General features: G+C 39.8%; 2 protein-coding genes across 2 annotated transcripts in view; one reads left to right on the top strand and one right to left on the bottom strand.

The window, feature by feature from the left end:
* LOC145985751 (snRNA-activating protein complex subunit 3-like) overlaps positions 1-13,063 on the bottom strand; it is a 53,264-nt gene extending 40,201 nt beyond the window's left edge. The window contains exon 1 of the mRNA XM_083119819.1: positions 12,545-13,063. Coding sequence (XP_082975945.1) covers positions 12,545-12,777 — 233 coding nt within the window. The 5' untranslated portion in view covers positions 12,778-13,063. The remainder of the gene's footprint in view (positions 1-12,544) is intronic.
* A 543-nt stretch (positions 13,064-13,606) lies between these two features.
* The window catches only part of mRpS30 (mitochondrial ribosomal protein S30), a 39,769-nt gene continuing 38,066 nt past the window's right edge, over positions 13,607-15,309 (top strand). The window contains exon 1 of the mRNA XM_083118466.1: positions 13,607-14,190. Within this exon, the coding sequence (XP_082974592.1) occupies positions 13,700-14,190 (491 nt within the window). The 5' untranslated portion in view covers positions 13,607-13,699. The remainder of the gene's footprint in view (positions 14,191-15,309) is intronic.

Raw genomic sequence — 15,309 nt, 5'->3', positions numbered from 1 at the left:
TGGTAGTGAATGTTATCAAATGGCGCCGAAAATCAACAGGTATTGGGAGGGTTACGTAATGGCCCTTTTCCATGCTAAGTCTTCACATGTACGCATTGTGAAACAGTGTCGGGAGAATGGGTTAACACTCGGGGTGACTACTGCGAAAACTATTGTGGCCCGTTACACACAACAGGCTCTCCTTGCGAAACATTCACCCTCGAAAACCACCAGGAGAAGGGCTGCAAGCAAAGTGTCACCCATAGTGCAAAGGGGGATCCGTTGATTGGCTTGCCAAGAAATTCCCCTGACTCAACGTGATATGGCCCACAGATTTCACCTCACACCGTCAACTGTGAACAAAACAATTCGCAAGCGCCTCAGGTTGAAGTGTGTGCAGAAGGCCCGTGTACACCATCTTCTACCACGTCACATTGCCGAACATAAGATGAACTGCAGGAAACTGTATGAAAAGTACCTGTCAGGTTCCAAATGGAAGAAAGTTGTCACAATGGATGAATTATATGTCCATCTGACTGCTGGTGGTCACATTCGGGCGATCACATACAGTGACATTGACAGCAAGGGGCTTTTGTTCGTCAGTGCTGGGAAAGTTTCCCTCGTGGCTTTATGGTTGTCACGGGATTTGGATATGAGGGTAAGTTGATGATATGCAAGGTGGACAAAAACATGAAGGTGAATGCCAGATACTTCCAACACTCCATTCTGACACCTATCTATCGGAGAGACATCTCACAATTGTATGGAATGGACGTGAACCAGGTGATGATTCATAAGGACAAGGCTTTGAGTCATACCGCCAGAACATCACTACATTTTTATCAGGAAATGACAGAGGAATTAGGAATTTGACATTCCTGTGAACAGCCCAGATGCCAGTCCAATGGATTTTTGCGTATTTGGACTGTTGAAACGATGACTTCAACATTGCCGCCCACGCACCCTGGATGGTCTATGGAAAGCTTGCAGTGAGGAGTGGGACAGAATTCCCATGCCTGTCCTGCGCCAGAGCTTGCTGCAATGGAAACTGCGATGCTGGGGGTCCAATAGAACATGATCGGTGGTGGCGGTGCAGTATCTCTTAAGGTGAGTACCCGTCAAAAATGGTCGGATATAAAGCAAACAACCTTACTGTATAACACAAGCTGTCTGAAATGGTTAAGATGTTAACTTGTTTGAAAAGGTGTAATTTTGTATTTGAATAATGTACAATGGCTTAAAGAATATCTACGATCAACATCATCGCCGATCAGAGGCATTGCCAGAATTTTTTTCTTACTGTGGGCACAAGAGTGGATAAAATATTTTTAGGTGGGCTCTGGTTTGGGCTGGTCAGGGCTGGTCCTGGGAATTTTTCAAGGCAGAGTGATGTTTCATGAGGGTGAACCCCCTCCAGTCAGCGTTGTGCTGTATTGGAGCATTCTTCTTCATGGCTTAAATTCATGGTTTAAAAAAATATAGAATTTTTATTTATTCATGTTGCCGGTTTTTTGAGTTATTGAAATTTGAAAAATGACAAAATTGCCCAAGAACCGCTCACCATTGAAACTTCAAATACGATTTGCAAGAGACCTGTTTCAACTAAAGGGCTGGGCATGGTCTCATTTTGAAGCTTATTAAGAGGGCTTTCATTTGATATACAACATGCTTGGGTTTTGAGAAAAACAAATTTTGAAGGTTTTTTTAAAAAATTTACACATATTGGCACACATCTACTGAAGGTTCAGTCAAAATTTCAAGGGGTAACTCTTTGGTATCATGTGAAAAGTGAATTCCTTTCAAGTCCATAGGATGATTTAAGTTAACATATTTTACATATCTAACCACATTATAAATACAGAAGCAATATTCACGTCACAACAGCGATGTTCAAATTAAAGCTCACTAAAAGCTGACGAGAATGACACACATTTGAGCTCTCTACATCAAATAGTATTTGATCTACTTAAGATTGCATTTTCAAAATTTGTAAAATTAAGACCAAAAAGTTGCATAATAGCAGGAGCCACTGGTACCCACACTGTATGTGTTTGTACCACTCATCAAAATGTTAAACCAATGATAGCTGGAGCTCACTTACATAAAATAACTCTCCCAGGACTTGAAAATCCATTAAAAACATACCGAGATTGTCTTTCAAAAATAATGTGTAGGGTACCACAACAGAAGTGTTTTCTAGATGAGTGTGATTCCTGTTCCAGCAAAATTGATTTCAAGGAAGCCTTGCTAACAAGCCTTGAGCAAGAGATGATTGAAAATATAACTTACAAGCAGTGGATATCAGTGGATCGCTGTTATTTTGAGACAATTACTAAATCCACAAAGAAATTTGTTCAAGATTTTTCAAATCAGTTGATCAACCTCAAGAGACACAATTTTATAGCCAAACAGCAATCAGTATATTTTTCTGAAAAGAAAAATTCTCTAGTGCATGATGAAGCTGTGGTGACATGTGATTTTGCTGAGAATTACTAATTTATTTTGCAGGATGAAGTACAAGGGTTCCACAGGAACAACTCAATGGCAACAGTTCATCCATTTGTAGTATATTTTAAGGACAATGAAGATATATGTAAAACATAAGAGTTATGTCTTCATTTCAAACTGTTTAATTCACAACACAGTTCTTGGAAACACTAAGTTGCTGACCAAGGCAGTTCATTAAGATAAAAAAAACAAAACAAGAAAAACAACATGTAACAGGGCTGAAATGTTATCTGTTAAGTGTTTTTTTTTTTTTTTTAATCTTAATAAACTGAGTTCGTCAGCAACTTATTGTTTTTAATATGGAAACAAGGCTTAATTATATTACAGTTCTTGTCCATGTTTTCCAAAGAAAGCTTTTAGATTTCTTGAAAATTGATTGTCTGCCAAACTTACAGAAAGTATATTACAGTACTTCTCTGATGGTTCAGCAGCGCAATATAAGAACTGCAAAAACTTTGCAAATTTGTGCAACCATCATAGAGATTTTGATGGCATTGCAGCTGAGTGTCATTTTTATGCAACAACACATGGTAAGGGAGTGTGTGATAATGTTGGAGGGACGGACAGTAAAGAGGCTGGCAGCCAAATCTAGTCTCCAGAAACCTCTTTCAAACCAAATCATGACACCACTCCAGCTATTTGAATGGGGAAAAGAGAACATTCCACCAATAACTTTCTTTTATGTGACAAATGGCGAATATTTGGAAGAAGAGAGACTTTTACAGACACAGTCTGGTGAAGCTGTAACTGTAACAGAGACTCAAGAGGTTTCATGGATTCATACCAGTAAGCACAGAAAAAACTGGAGACAAAGTGTTTTCTGCATCTGAAGAAACTTTGGTACCTTGTGTTAAAGTTAATGCAGGTGTTGAAAATGTACCCTTTGAACACATCACAGGTTTTTGTAGCATATGCGTATGATGCCAATTGGTGGGTGGGGTGTGTACTTTCGAAAGTTGATGTAGAACAGGTGTCTTTCTTGCATCCTTGTGGTTCATCACAGTCATTTAGTTATCCAAGGTGACCAGGTGTTCTTAAAATCCCAAGCAGGGCCGCCGTTAAGAAGCACGAGGGCATGTGCAAACTATACCCACGAGGCCCTTATATTTTGAAAAAATGAAAATTTATACACCCTTAATTCATCCTAAAATTCTACACTTAAACCAACATGGTCATTAATATTGTATAATCCTTCAACACAAGGATTTCCCTTGAGCCACCAACGAAATTTGGCAGCATGTTGAGGACATCAAAACAAATAACTTTCTTTAATAACGTTTTGCTACTTTAGGACCTGTTTCGGTGGGTACTGTACCCCTTCAATCTTTCAATTGAGTTGTACCCCCCTTTGGTAATTTGACAGCAGATGCAAGGTGCTACTGTTAAAAGAACCGATTTTCAATTCACCCAATAAAAAAAGTGTATAATGTTTATAACCTATAAGCATTATCTTCCTTACCACAGAAATTCAAACCATTGTAATCATATTCTACTACATTGAGCTTGCTACTAGTTAGTTCATTGACCTATGTTCTTGGAAACCTCTGGAGATGAAAATAGTCTAAAATGTGTGCGGAACGATTAAATCAGATTTGCTCTCACAAAACCACGCTGCAGACAAATGTTCCATTGCGTAAAAGGGGGGAGGTACACTTTTCTAAAGAAGTGGTCACATCGATTCGAAGATAAGATGCAAATCTTCATCAGAAGAGCATATGACTGACCCGATTTTCTTTTGAATATTTAAAATGGAATTTCCCGAAACGAAATACGTACACGAACGAGACGAGGCACGACAGACCAACTTTGGGGGGGGGGGGGGGGGGTACAATGTACTCCTGTGCCTCACCCATATTATTCATAACTTTGTAAGAGGGGTGTTCGGAAAACCATACTTAAACCTATATATTAGGAGATTTTTTAAAATAGAGTACCAATTAGCCTATCTGAGCATGAAGTGAATCTAGAATAAATTTTAATAACTTCAGAGTGGAAACCGAAACAAAAATAAGCACAAACAAGGAGAAGGACCTCAGCACACAAGAGACGGGATGAGACTGTGACAAATCTCGACTCATCGCATCGCGATATCATTCCTAGGTTATCATTCATCCCTACACATTTAAACAGGGTGTGATTTGCGATTTTATCAGGGTGGGGGACTTAATTTACCTATGTATTAGGTATACTTATAATTGGACATTAATTGCTTAAAATCTAATTTTAATATTGAATGCAACACACACACACACACACAACGTCATTTTAAGTTAAACCCTGAAGTCAAACTGTAAGAAAATTACATTAGTCAGATGAATCCACGAGATAAATGAGACTCCCTGCAGGTTCTATTGGTAGATCTTGGATTGAATTCACAAGGTCTTTGAGTGAGATGTGAAGTAGTATGGGTGTATACGTATATTATATATATGGGAGCTGAATTTTGTACCTCCCCCCTCAAATGAAAAACGTTCCTGCACCATTGATTGCAAACATACGTAAGAGCCGCTGTAGTCTAGTCGGTAGTGCGTCTGACTGCTACGCGAAAGACCCGGTTTCGATTCCCGGGGTGGGTGATCTAAGGTTCGAATTATCCTGACCTTGTCCCCACATAAAGCCGCTCTGGGGCCTACCCTGCCTGAAATAAATGGGCACTGGGGGGTAAAGGCAACTGGAGCATGGTATTGATAACATCACCTCCAAAATGGTCAAGATCAGGAATGTGTAGGGTCCTACTGCCACATCTCCTAAATGTGCCTTTATTGCACGGTGCTATAAGCACACGGAACTTTACATTTACCAACATACTAAAGACATTAGTACTCTATGGTAGCGGGATTGTGCTAACAGAGAAGCTGGCAGAAACACATTCCTGATTTTAAATTTCGCTCAATTCACGCACTGTTGCATATCATGCTTTAGTGACTTGCTAAGTTATATTAATATACTGAGGGCGATCCTTTCCTATCTATCCATAGGATACTAAAGATTTCGAACTTTTCCGGTAGAAAAATGTGATTTGTGGCGGCAAATGCAGATATTTGAGGAGTATTAAATTCTAAATTAAACCTCATCGACTTTACATCAACAAAACGTTATCAAGAAAAATCGTTCATATCGATGTCCTCTTCATGATGTGAAAGATTGTTGGTGGTTCGCTGGCAACAGCCTGTGTATGTCACAAAAAAGGGCCGATATCTTTTAAAAAACAAGAAAATGATAGAAGAAATTTATTGTGAATGATAAACAAATACACACCTTGCCTATTTTTCGACGTAGTCCCCATTAACCTCCAGACATTTCTGATAGCGTGGCACAAGCTTCCGTATACCCTCTGCGTAAAAATCTGCTGCCTGAGAGTGCAGCCAGTCCAGAACTGATGTCTTGAGCACGTCACTGTCGTCGAAACGCTTCGATGCAAGATGAAGAAAAATAAAGAAATAGCTGGGGGAAAGGTCAGGGCTGTAAGGGGGATGATTGAATAGTTTCCATCGAAATCTTTGAATTGTCTCACCAGTACGAGCAGCCGTGTGCGGGCGGGCGTTGTCATGGATCAGAAAAAATCCAGAGCATAGCATTCCTTGGCACGTCGCAGATTATTCAGTGTTTCACAATACACCTCTGCTATAATTGTTCATCCTGGTTCCAAGAATTCCACAAAAATCACACCCTTTTGGTCCCAAAACATGGTTGCCATGATTTTGTGAACTGATGGTGTTTGTATGAATTTCTTCGCTTTAGGAGAACCAGAGTGCCGCCATTGCATTGACTGCTGCTTTGACTCCCCAGTGGCGTATGATATACACGTTTCATCCCCCATCTCTATATGCGAAAAGAGGTCATCCCCATTGTGACGGTTGATATATATATATATATATATATATATATATATATATATATATATATATATATATATATATATATATACATAAATATCACCCCGCCACAGCTTTACTCTCCTCCTTATGTATGTGAGTGACGTATTTAACTTGACAAAATATGTCACTAATTCTTACGTAACAGTTGTCAAGTTGCGCAGCCTTCTCAACAGAGGGCGCTTGCTTCCGCCGAGAGCCAGCCTTGTGCATGCATAAATATATTCTTCCCAATCGGGCAGCGCTAGTAACTACACAGACCAGGCACAGACAGATACGTATAGACACCAGCCAGAGAGAGTTGAACTTCACCAAGCAGTTCGTGGAATAACACCCGACCTTTTACATCCCCTTCGTTGCATGATTGGCAGGGCTTATGTAGCTGACGAAAGTTTGTTTGAGCTGCCTATCTTCCACCTTGATCTGGATTTTGCCAACCAACGCAACGGGGAAGGAAAACGGTCACTACGGGTTTTTGTTTAATCAAGTTTTTTTGCTAATGTTGCTAAAATGTGATTTTTGCCGTTAAGAACCTTAGAAGTTTTGTTCTAAGTTGACAAGTTAAGGTTAATTAGTCTCTTCTACTACGAACTAAAACTCATCACTGTCGGTCCATAAATGGCACACAATTCCCGATGGATGTCAGCTGCATTCTGTCCTTTGGCGTTTAGAAATCGTATGACAGATCTCACTTCACATTTGGCGGGATTTTGTAGTATGACAACCCCACTCTGACGATTCTATCTCTGTTGCAAGCACAGAATACTAGGGCATGCTCCTGCTCAACTTCATCAGTGTTGCCAACCCCAAGTAAAAAATTATCGGCCTTTTTTTTTTAATTTTTTTTTTTACATGCACCTCGTATTTATCCATATACAAATATAAATATTTGTGTGTTACTTAAAATCTTTACCAATGCTCTAAGTGCGGTGTGGGGGTGTTGGGCACGGTACGAGAGAACAGTATTCCCCAGCTAAGTCCCTTTGCTTATGTAAATAATCACCCACAGCTAAGTCCCTTTGCTTATGCAAATAATCACCCCCCCCCCTCCAGCTACCCCAAAGGCTCGAACAACATCCCCCACCTAACACTCTCCACTACAAATGCTATTCTTTACACATGTGTGGAAGTATAAACATTTGGCATGATATAGTCAAGGGAAATTCTTATAAAGAGCACAATGTAGCTTACCTCTCACATAAAATTTATCCCTCACCATTTCTGTAGTAGTCGTCAATCCCAGGAGTGGCCTCATAAAGCATTTCATTAAGACAGCGTAACTGCAGTATTTTGTAATTGAAATCACTTGTCTTAGCTTTACAATTTAATTGATCTGCCTTCCCCCGAAATTCTTCATTCTCTTCAACTAACGGACTACATATATTGTCAAAAAAGTACCAGGAATTGTTAAATAAAACGCACAATTTTAATTTATTCATCAATATTTATTTTGTCACCTTCAAAGTAGGCTCCATTTGATGCAACACACATATGCCAGCATTTTTTCCAGTCTTGGAAACACTTTTTATAGGCACTTTCCGGTATGGCCTTCAGCTCCTACCACGAATTTTGATTTATGCATTCAATAGAGTCAAACCGGGTACCCCGGAGCGGCAATTTTAGTTTTGGGAACATAAAGAAGTCACACGGGGCCAGATATGGTGAATATGGTGGTTGATCGATGGTACTTATTGTGTTCTTGGCCATAAATTCGGTCACAACTGTCGCTCTATGTGATGGTGCATTATCGTCATTGTTCTTCCACAAATCTGGCCGTTTCTGATGGATTTTCTCACACAAACACTTCACTATGGCCAAAAAGTATTTTTTATTGACCGTCTGTTCCTCTGGAACGAATTCGTGATGCACCAAACTACGAATATCAAAGAAAACAATGAGCATCACCTTGACTTTTGAGCGACTTCGACGTGGTTTTTCGGTTTTGGCTCGTCTTTTGTCCTCCATTCTGATGACTGTTGACTTGTTTGCATGTCAAACTCGTAGACCCATGTCACCAGTTATGATGCGTTCCATGAATGTGGGATCAGAATTGGCACGATCCAGCATGTCTAAAGACACCTGCTCACGGTACTGTTCTTTAAGAAAATTCAGCTCTTTTGGAACAAGCCGTGCGCCGACGCATCTCATGCCCAAAATATCCACCAAAATCGAACGAACAGACTCGTGAGAGATGTTAAGGTCACTAGCTATCTCTCTCAAGCTGGAATGGTGATTATCGAGCACAATTTCCTTCACTTTTTTAATGTTTTCAGTGGTTGAAGAGGTCAAAGGTTGTCCAGAAAGAGGCATGTCTTCGACGATCTCTCGGCCCTCCTTGAACGCTTTGTACCACTCGTAAGCCTGTGTTTTTGATAAAACTGATTCACCACAAGTCTTTTCTAATGTTTTTAGCGAGTCAGCACACGAAATTCCGTTCGCAACACAAAATTTAAGGCTAACTCTTTGTTCATTAATTTCGTTCATTGTAAAAATCGTGATGCACTACTGAAGTGGACTGATTCAACCAGCTGCTGTAAACAAACTGGTTGACAGATCGCGCTCATGTTTGGCATAGTAATTAAGTACAGTGCTACCAACTTACGGAAAAAAAGATTTTTAAAAAATCATTCGCGCAGGCCTTTTAAATTACAAATTCCCGGTACTTTTTTGACAGAAGGTATACTGCACTTGGTAGTAAAAGTGATTTCAAACCAGCTAAAGTTAATGGATTACTAAGGATATATATTCTGATTTCCCCCTCCCTACCTCATTGCATATATTGCAACATGATGAAAATGTGTAAATTTTTTTTTCACACATTACAATATTACATATATTCAAAAAAATTTATACTGTTTAATTTTATATTATTTTAAGAAAGAAATCACCTCCAAATATTTTGATGATGTGGTCGGTGCCATTATCAGCCCCTCTGTGTGAGCCCTGGTCAATCACATATTCAAAGTCAAATTTTGACGCCACATAAGTTTCTGTCAATCTGGTGAGGGAGGAGAGCCCGTTGTGCTTTTTGAAGATTTTCCAATGTGAGGAATTTTAGTTAACTGCTCCTGAAGCATCAGGACATAATAAAAATTAAGACATGCATTTGCTCCCCTAACAACAAAACATTAGCAACCACATGGCAAGATTCTTCGACCTCTACTTTCCCCCGAAGATAGCGGAAATCAGATCAACTTTGACTACAGAGGGATGGAGAAATCCGACGGGCAATTCACCCTCATCCACTCTTCAAATACCACCCTGGGGTTAGCCTTTTTTGGTTAGTGGTAAAAGGCCTCCCCGATGACGCAGTGGTAGCTTTGTTGCCTTGTAATCAAGGGGTCCCAGTGGAGGCACATTAGTGGTTCGGATCCCACTTTAAACTGTAGGTCCACTCCCGATTAGCCTTTCTGTGCATAAGGTGGACTTGAAAAAAACATCAAATCAAATCAAATTGTTAGTGGTAAAATCCGCAATATCTGTAAATGCCCTGCCCCTTCTCTGGGTTTCAAGGAAGTAGAAATAAAAGTATCTCCAAATCTTTATTTCTTTCTCTGTGGATCCGTTTCACACAAAAGGCAACATGCTGACTGGGACAAGTTTCCCTGCCATGGTCTATCCTCTTCTTGACATCTGTTCTCAATGTACCTACATCGTAAATTCCCCATCCTCAAATTTTGGGCCTGGGAGCTTGGGGATACTCAAATGGAAACAATTTGCAAGATTCCAAGGGGGTTACCCAAATAAAGGACTGGTACACCTGTTTGAAAACTGGCCGGACATATTTTGTGCATTCAATTGTACAGGAGAATTTTGGCATTCACAGGGTAACAGCAAAACTTGTGTCCACACCGCTTTCACAGGAACAGTGAGGACTTCAATGTGACGTCGGTGTACAAGTATGACCCGACAAACGAAGTCCAATCATCACAGTGGAAGCACTGATCTTTGCAAATACCCAAAAACCCAAAAAGATACATCAGGTGCGGAGCAAAATCAAGGTGATGACGACTGTTTTCTTTGCCTGCTGTGGCAGTGTGCATCATGAGTACGCACCAGAAGGTTAAACTGTAAGTAAGGAGTACCATCAAGATGTCCTCCGTCGTTACTGTGATGCAGTTCGTTGCAAGAGACAGGACCTGTGGACCTCACGACAATGGCAGCTGCTTCACGATAACACCTCAGCTCATTCGTCACGTCTGATCCAGAATTTCATGGCAAAGAAAAGCATTGCAATCATTCGGCAGGATTCTTACTCTCCAGACATGGCTCCATGTGACTTTTGGTTATTTTCAAAGCTAAAATCTCCACTGAAAGGCTCCCGTTTTGACAGCACAGGATATGTGCAATGCGATGGCGGACTTGAGAGCCATTCCAGTAGTACTTCAAGCAATGGCAAGCTCGTTGCGCTAAGTGTGTGGAACCCAAAGAGACCTAGTTTGAAGGGGATTTGGAAGTGAACCACACCAGGCAAGTGACTTTCTTTTCCAGGCGTAAAGTCTGATACTTTAGACAGACCACGTACTTCGAGCCAGAGTATGTGAAATGCCAAATGCAAACTCCACACCTTAAATTAAATATTCAATATACTGTTTAATTGAATTTAATTAAAATTTTTGGATACATTGGAATCACACAAACCCTTTGTATTTATAATACATTTGTGTGTATGTCTTATATCTTGAAAATGATCTTTCAACAAAAACAAAGTCAGTGGTGCAAATTTGAATGTTGAAACGTTACTTTGCAAGGCGTGAATGCCACAGGGCACCGAAGCAAAAGTTAATAAGACCTCATGAGTCATGAATCAGGAGTTTGTACTTTGGACTGCGCAGGTAACAGTGATGCCAGACATTCTGCTTTGTTTAGAGATTTGAAAGAAAAAAAACATCATGGATTTGGAGGGAGGGAAATCGACAGAAAGTATGTTTCCAACATGTTAGTAATTAAATTTTTCGTCACCAAACAGTAAATACTCTGTGCGATACAAAAATCCTGTTAAACCTTAAAAATATATATATATAAATAACTGAAAAAAAGTTTGATTTAGGTGCACAAACTTAAAATAGGGGTAAAACTGTCAAAGCCGATAATTGGCTGTAACTCATTTATTCTGTAATTGTTGACATTCATACTTACTTATTTTGCATTGCGAAAGATTGTTTAAAAAAAGGTAAAGGTAAAGTGCTCCCCTGTGCTTAGCACCACGCCATGAAGGCGTATAGGGGGTGTGGGGGTAACGCCCCACACTTTCTTGATCCAGTCGTGAGTGGGGGTGATGTGATCAGCATCACGCCCCTGACCGCCTTTACCCCCCAGGGTTTCCCCCAGGTACCCATGTTATTCGACGCTGGGTGGGCGCCGGGGCCGCTTCCATCGTTAGAAAAGTTCCCGGATTTGAACCGGCCGGGGATCGAACCCGGGACCTTTAGCATGGTAGTCAGACGCGTTACCGACTGAGCCATCAAGAGATTTTGCATTTTTTAACGAAATTGGTATCTATTGTATTCGTGAATGTTTCGTGGGGCTATTTATGAATGGTTCGTGGGGCTATTTATGAATGGTTCGTGTGGTCTTCGAACCTGAATTTTTTCTTCTAATTTTAAAAAAACAAATTTAACTATGTTTGCCTAACCTAACCTTGCCGTGCATGGTTCGTAGGGCTTTCCGTGCATGGTTCGTGGGGTTTTCGAACCTGAAAAAAAATATTTTTCTAATTTAAAAAAAAAAAAAATTAACTATGTTTGCCTAACCTAACACAACCTAGAGTAACCTTCCCGTGCATGGTTCGTGGGGCTATTTATCAATCGTTCGTGGGGTTATCCGTGCATGATCTGTGCGTTTTTCGAATCTGGAAAGAAATACAAAATCAGTAACACCAAAGTAGGTACTTTTCTATGAAGAAGGTTGCAACACTGCATAACCACTGATCATGGACTACGCTAGTCAAGATTTCTCCGCCATATCACATGTAACGCAAGCGAAAGCGAACAGTATAAAAATACTCGATATTTCTAAAATTGACATTATTTCCGTGGAAAAAACGAAACGCGAATTTGAAGAATCCTTAGGAATGCCGAATACGTAACTATCAATGTGAAAAAGACGAAAATAAGGGAATTAGAGACGTTTGGTGGTTACTGAAATTTTAATCCAATTATGATTTTATTTAAAACTCTTACTTGCACGATTCAGCAACGACCTCTGCCTCAAAGTCTGACATCACAGTAGTTAGTATCTTCAAAAGTCTGTCTTGCTTCAGTCTGGGTGCTGCGGGTTTAGATCCTAATGGTGGATGAGCAGTATCTCTGTATAAGAAACTGGTTACTTCCGTATCGAATTCACTGAAGTACTCTTTCAGTGATACTTTCTCAGAAACCCACCTACGTACTTCAGAACCATAAACCGCATCCATTGTTGAGTACAATACAATGCTTTTGCGTACAAGACAAAGAACAAATTACCCCTTGATTATATTTTGATTTTTGTCTTACGTACTCGAATTCGCCTTGCACTGTATAACAATACGCAACTCTTAGTTTGTGAATTTACATTAGATATTCGATTTGGATTAAATGGCTAATAACAATAGTAATTCATGATTTGTACAGTACTCCTAATACGTGCTAGAAACATTACAGAATTCTTGCATCTGAGCAAAAAAGATTGATCGATGCCCTGCAGAAAGTAGTTGAATTAAGTTTGTTCGCAAGACGGGACAATTAGGACAACCTCAAATGTAGGCAGCGTCCATTCTGTTCAACAGTTGTGGTTTTGCGCGATAAAGGGTTCAGCGAGATTTGATCTTGTAGACACATCTATGAACTTGAACAGGCCTAGAAAGGTATAAATTTAAGCGAAAAACGCAGGTTTGACCAGGACTCGATCCCAGCTCTCTGGTATACCGTGCCAACTGAGCTCCCCATTCAGCCGTTAATCTTAGAATTCTTAAGGCATAGGAATTAATTGTGTACATCACTGGATCCCCGATAGATGCGAAGTAAACTTGTTGGTTATATCGGTTGTCCACGCTGGGCAGCATGCAAGGCAATGCAATTTTTTTGCAAGTTATACACACGTACTATACATTGTTCGATATAAATTAAATAATATGTAATTTTATTTGGGTTATTTAGGTAGGCTAAGTCTCTGTCTTCCTCCCAAAGCACATAAAATTTTGCAACTACGATTTTTTTCCAACGGTGATGGACAATTAGAAATACACCATGTGCCATGATCCGAGGATCAAATGTCGTCTTGATTGCTTGTTTTCATACATCTTCGAACGTGATTTAATTTATTTTTTTCTGCGCTGCACATGAATCCTGTAATTCGAAATGTACTATTACAGGGCGGTTAGTTCAATCAACAAAACCACATTAGTGGCAAGATGGACAAGATTTTGCTGTGTGAATTTAGCAGGCCGGACATACAGTGCTAATGTTAATGCCAATGTTGTTAGACAAGAGGATAGTGAAGATCCCGAATATCCGCCTATTCTTGATGTTTCTGAAGAAGCACTGCAAAAACGGGAACGGCAGAAGTGGCATGACAAAATCAGAAACCTGGGAACAGTAGAAGAAAAGTTATTTGAAATAAATATGCCGAAATACTATGGGTGGGAGTCTCTTATTCTTAAAGAGGGCTTTGATATTCCTTATAACAGCCTCCCGTTTTCGCAGTACATAACGAGAACCCACTTTACCAGCGATCTACCAGGTCATTACAATCTTGAAGTATCTAGTGAGAATGACCATGTTAAAAACTGGCTTGAGAAAATAAAATCAAACTTAGAAGAAGCACTTCTGTTTGAATATACTAATAGGAGGTGAGATTTTCCACTCTTTAACTACAAATAGACTTGTATAGTTTGTGAAAGTCCATTTTATACCAACCCTAAAATGGTATGAAAATGACAGAAAAGGGTAAATGTCTGTTATATCGGAGACATATTTCTTCATTTTTACAGAAGAAACTACTTAAGGAAATGAGTTTCTGTAGCATTTTGAAAGTTCGTGGAGGTATTTTCTCACCGTAGAATGCTACACAACAAGAAATATGCACCTTTGATATAATAAACTTGCATTTTGTGCAAAGCGACAATATTATGCTGTTGTTTCCATAATGTACCTCCAGATGGCGCGAGCGTCGAATGTCACATGGTCTCGCCAGTGTTTCCAAAGGTGCCTTTTTTTTTAACTATGCTTATCTTACCTAACCTTGCGGAAATGGTCCGTGAGGCTATCGTGAATGGTTTTTGGGGTTATCCGTCAATGGTTTTTGGGGCTATCCGTCAATGGTTCTTGGGGCTATCGTGAATGGTTTTTGGGGCTATCCATCAATGGTTCGTGGGCTATCGTGAATGGTATTTGGGGCTATCCGTCAATGGTTTGTGGGGCTATCCGTCAATGGTTTGTGATGATATAATGAACACAGTAGGTATTTTTTGATTAAGAAGGTTGGAAACACTGCATACCCACTCCAAATCGACAAAACACAAGCAGGACGTGCGATGATCCACAGCTGTGCACGCCATATTGTATGTTCCGCAACGGAAGAAGGGAACCAAAAGAATTACTCGTAATGTGAAAAAACTAAGTTATTTTCGTGTAAAAAGCGTAATGGCACCTTCAACTATGTTCCACAATACACAATTAGTAAGTACTAACCATCCGAAACACAAAATATCCAATTTTAATGTGTCTCCGATATAACTGACATTTACCCAGAAACGTGTGTACTGGACCATTCATTCTATGTCAAGTGTTTCAACTGATATGCCTCGCATTTCTTTTTTCCAAATTTTCCCTGTTGTAACATTAAAGTGTTGAAAAGATATCTCCCAATATTTGAGATTCTTAACTGCATTGTTTGGTGAGGTAGACCCCCTTATCGAAATGCTGCCGAGTCACATTGCATACAAGTAAGAAAAAGGTGCCTTTTTTCA

The sequence above is a fragment of the Lepisma saccharinum genome, chromosome 3, assembly GCF_977018435.1.
Source record: "Lepisma saccharinum chromosome 3, izLepSacc3.1, whole genome shotgun sequence".
NCBI classification, from domain to species: Eukaryota; Metazoa; Arthropoda; class Insecta; order Zygentoma; family Lepismatidae; genus Lepisma; species Lepisma saccharinum.
The sequence above is the reverse complement of the archived record's forward strand: the minus strand, read 5'-3'. Positions and strand labels throughout refer to the sequence as shown.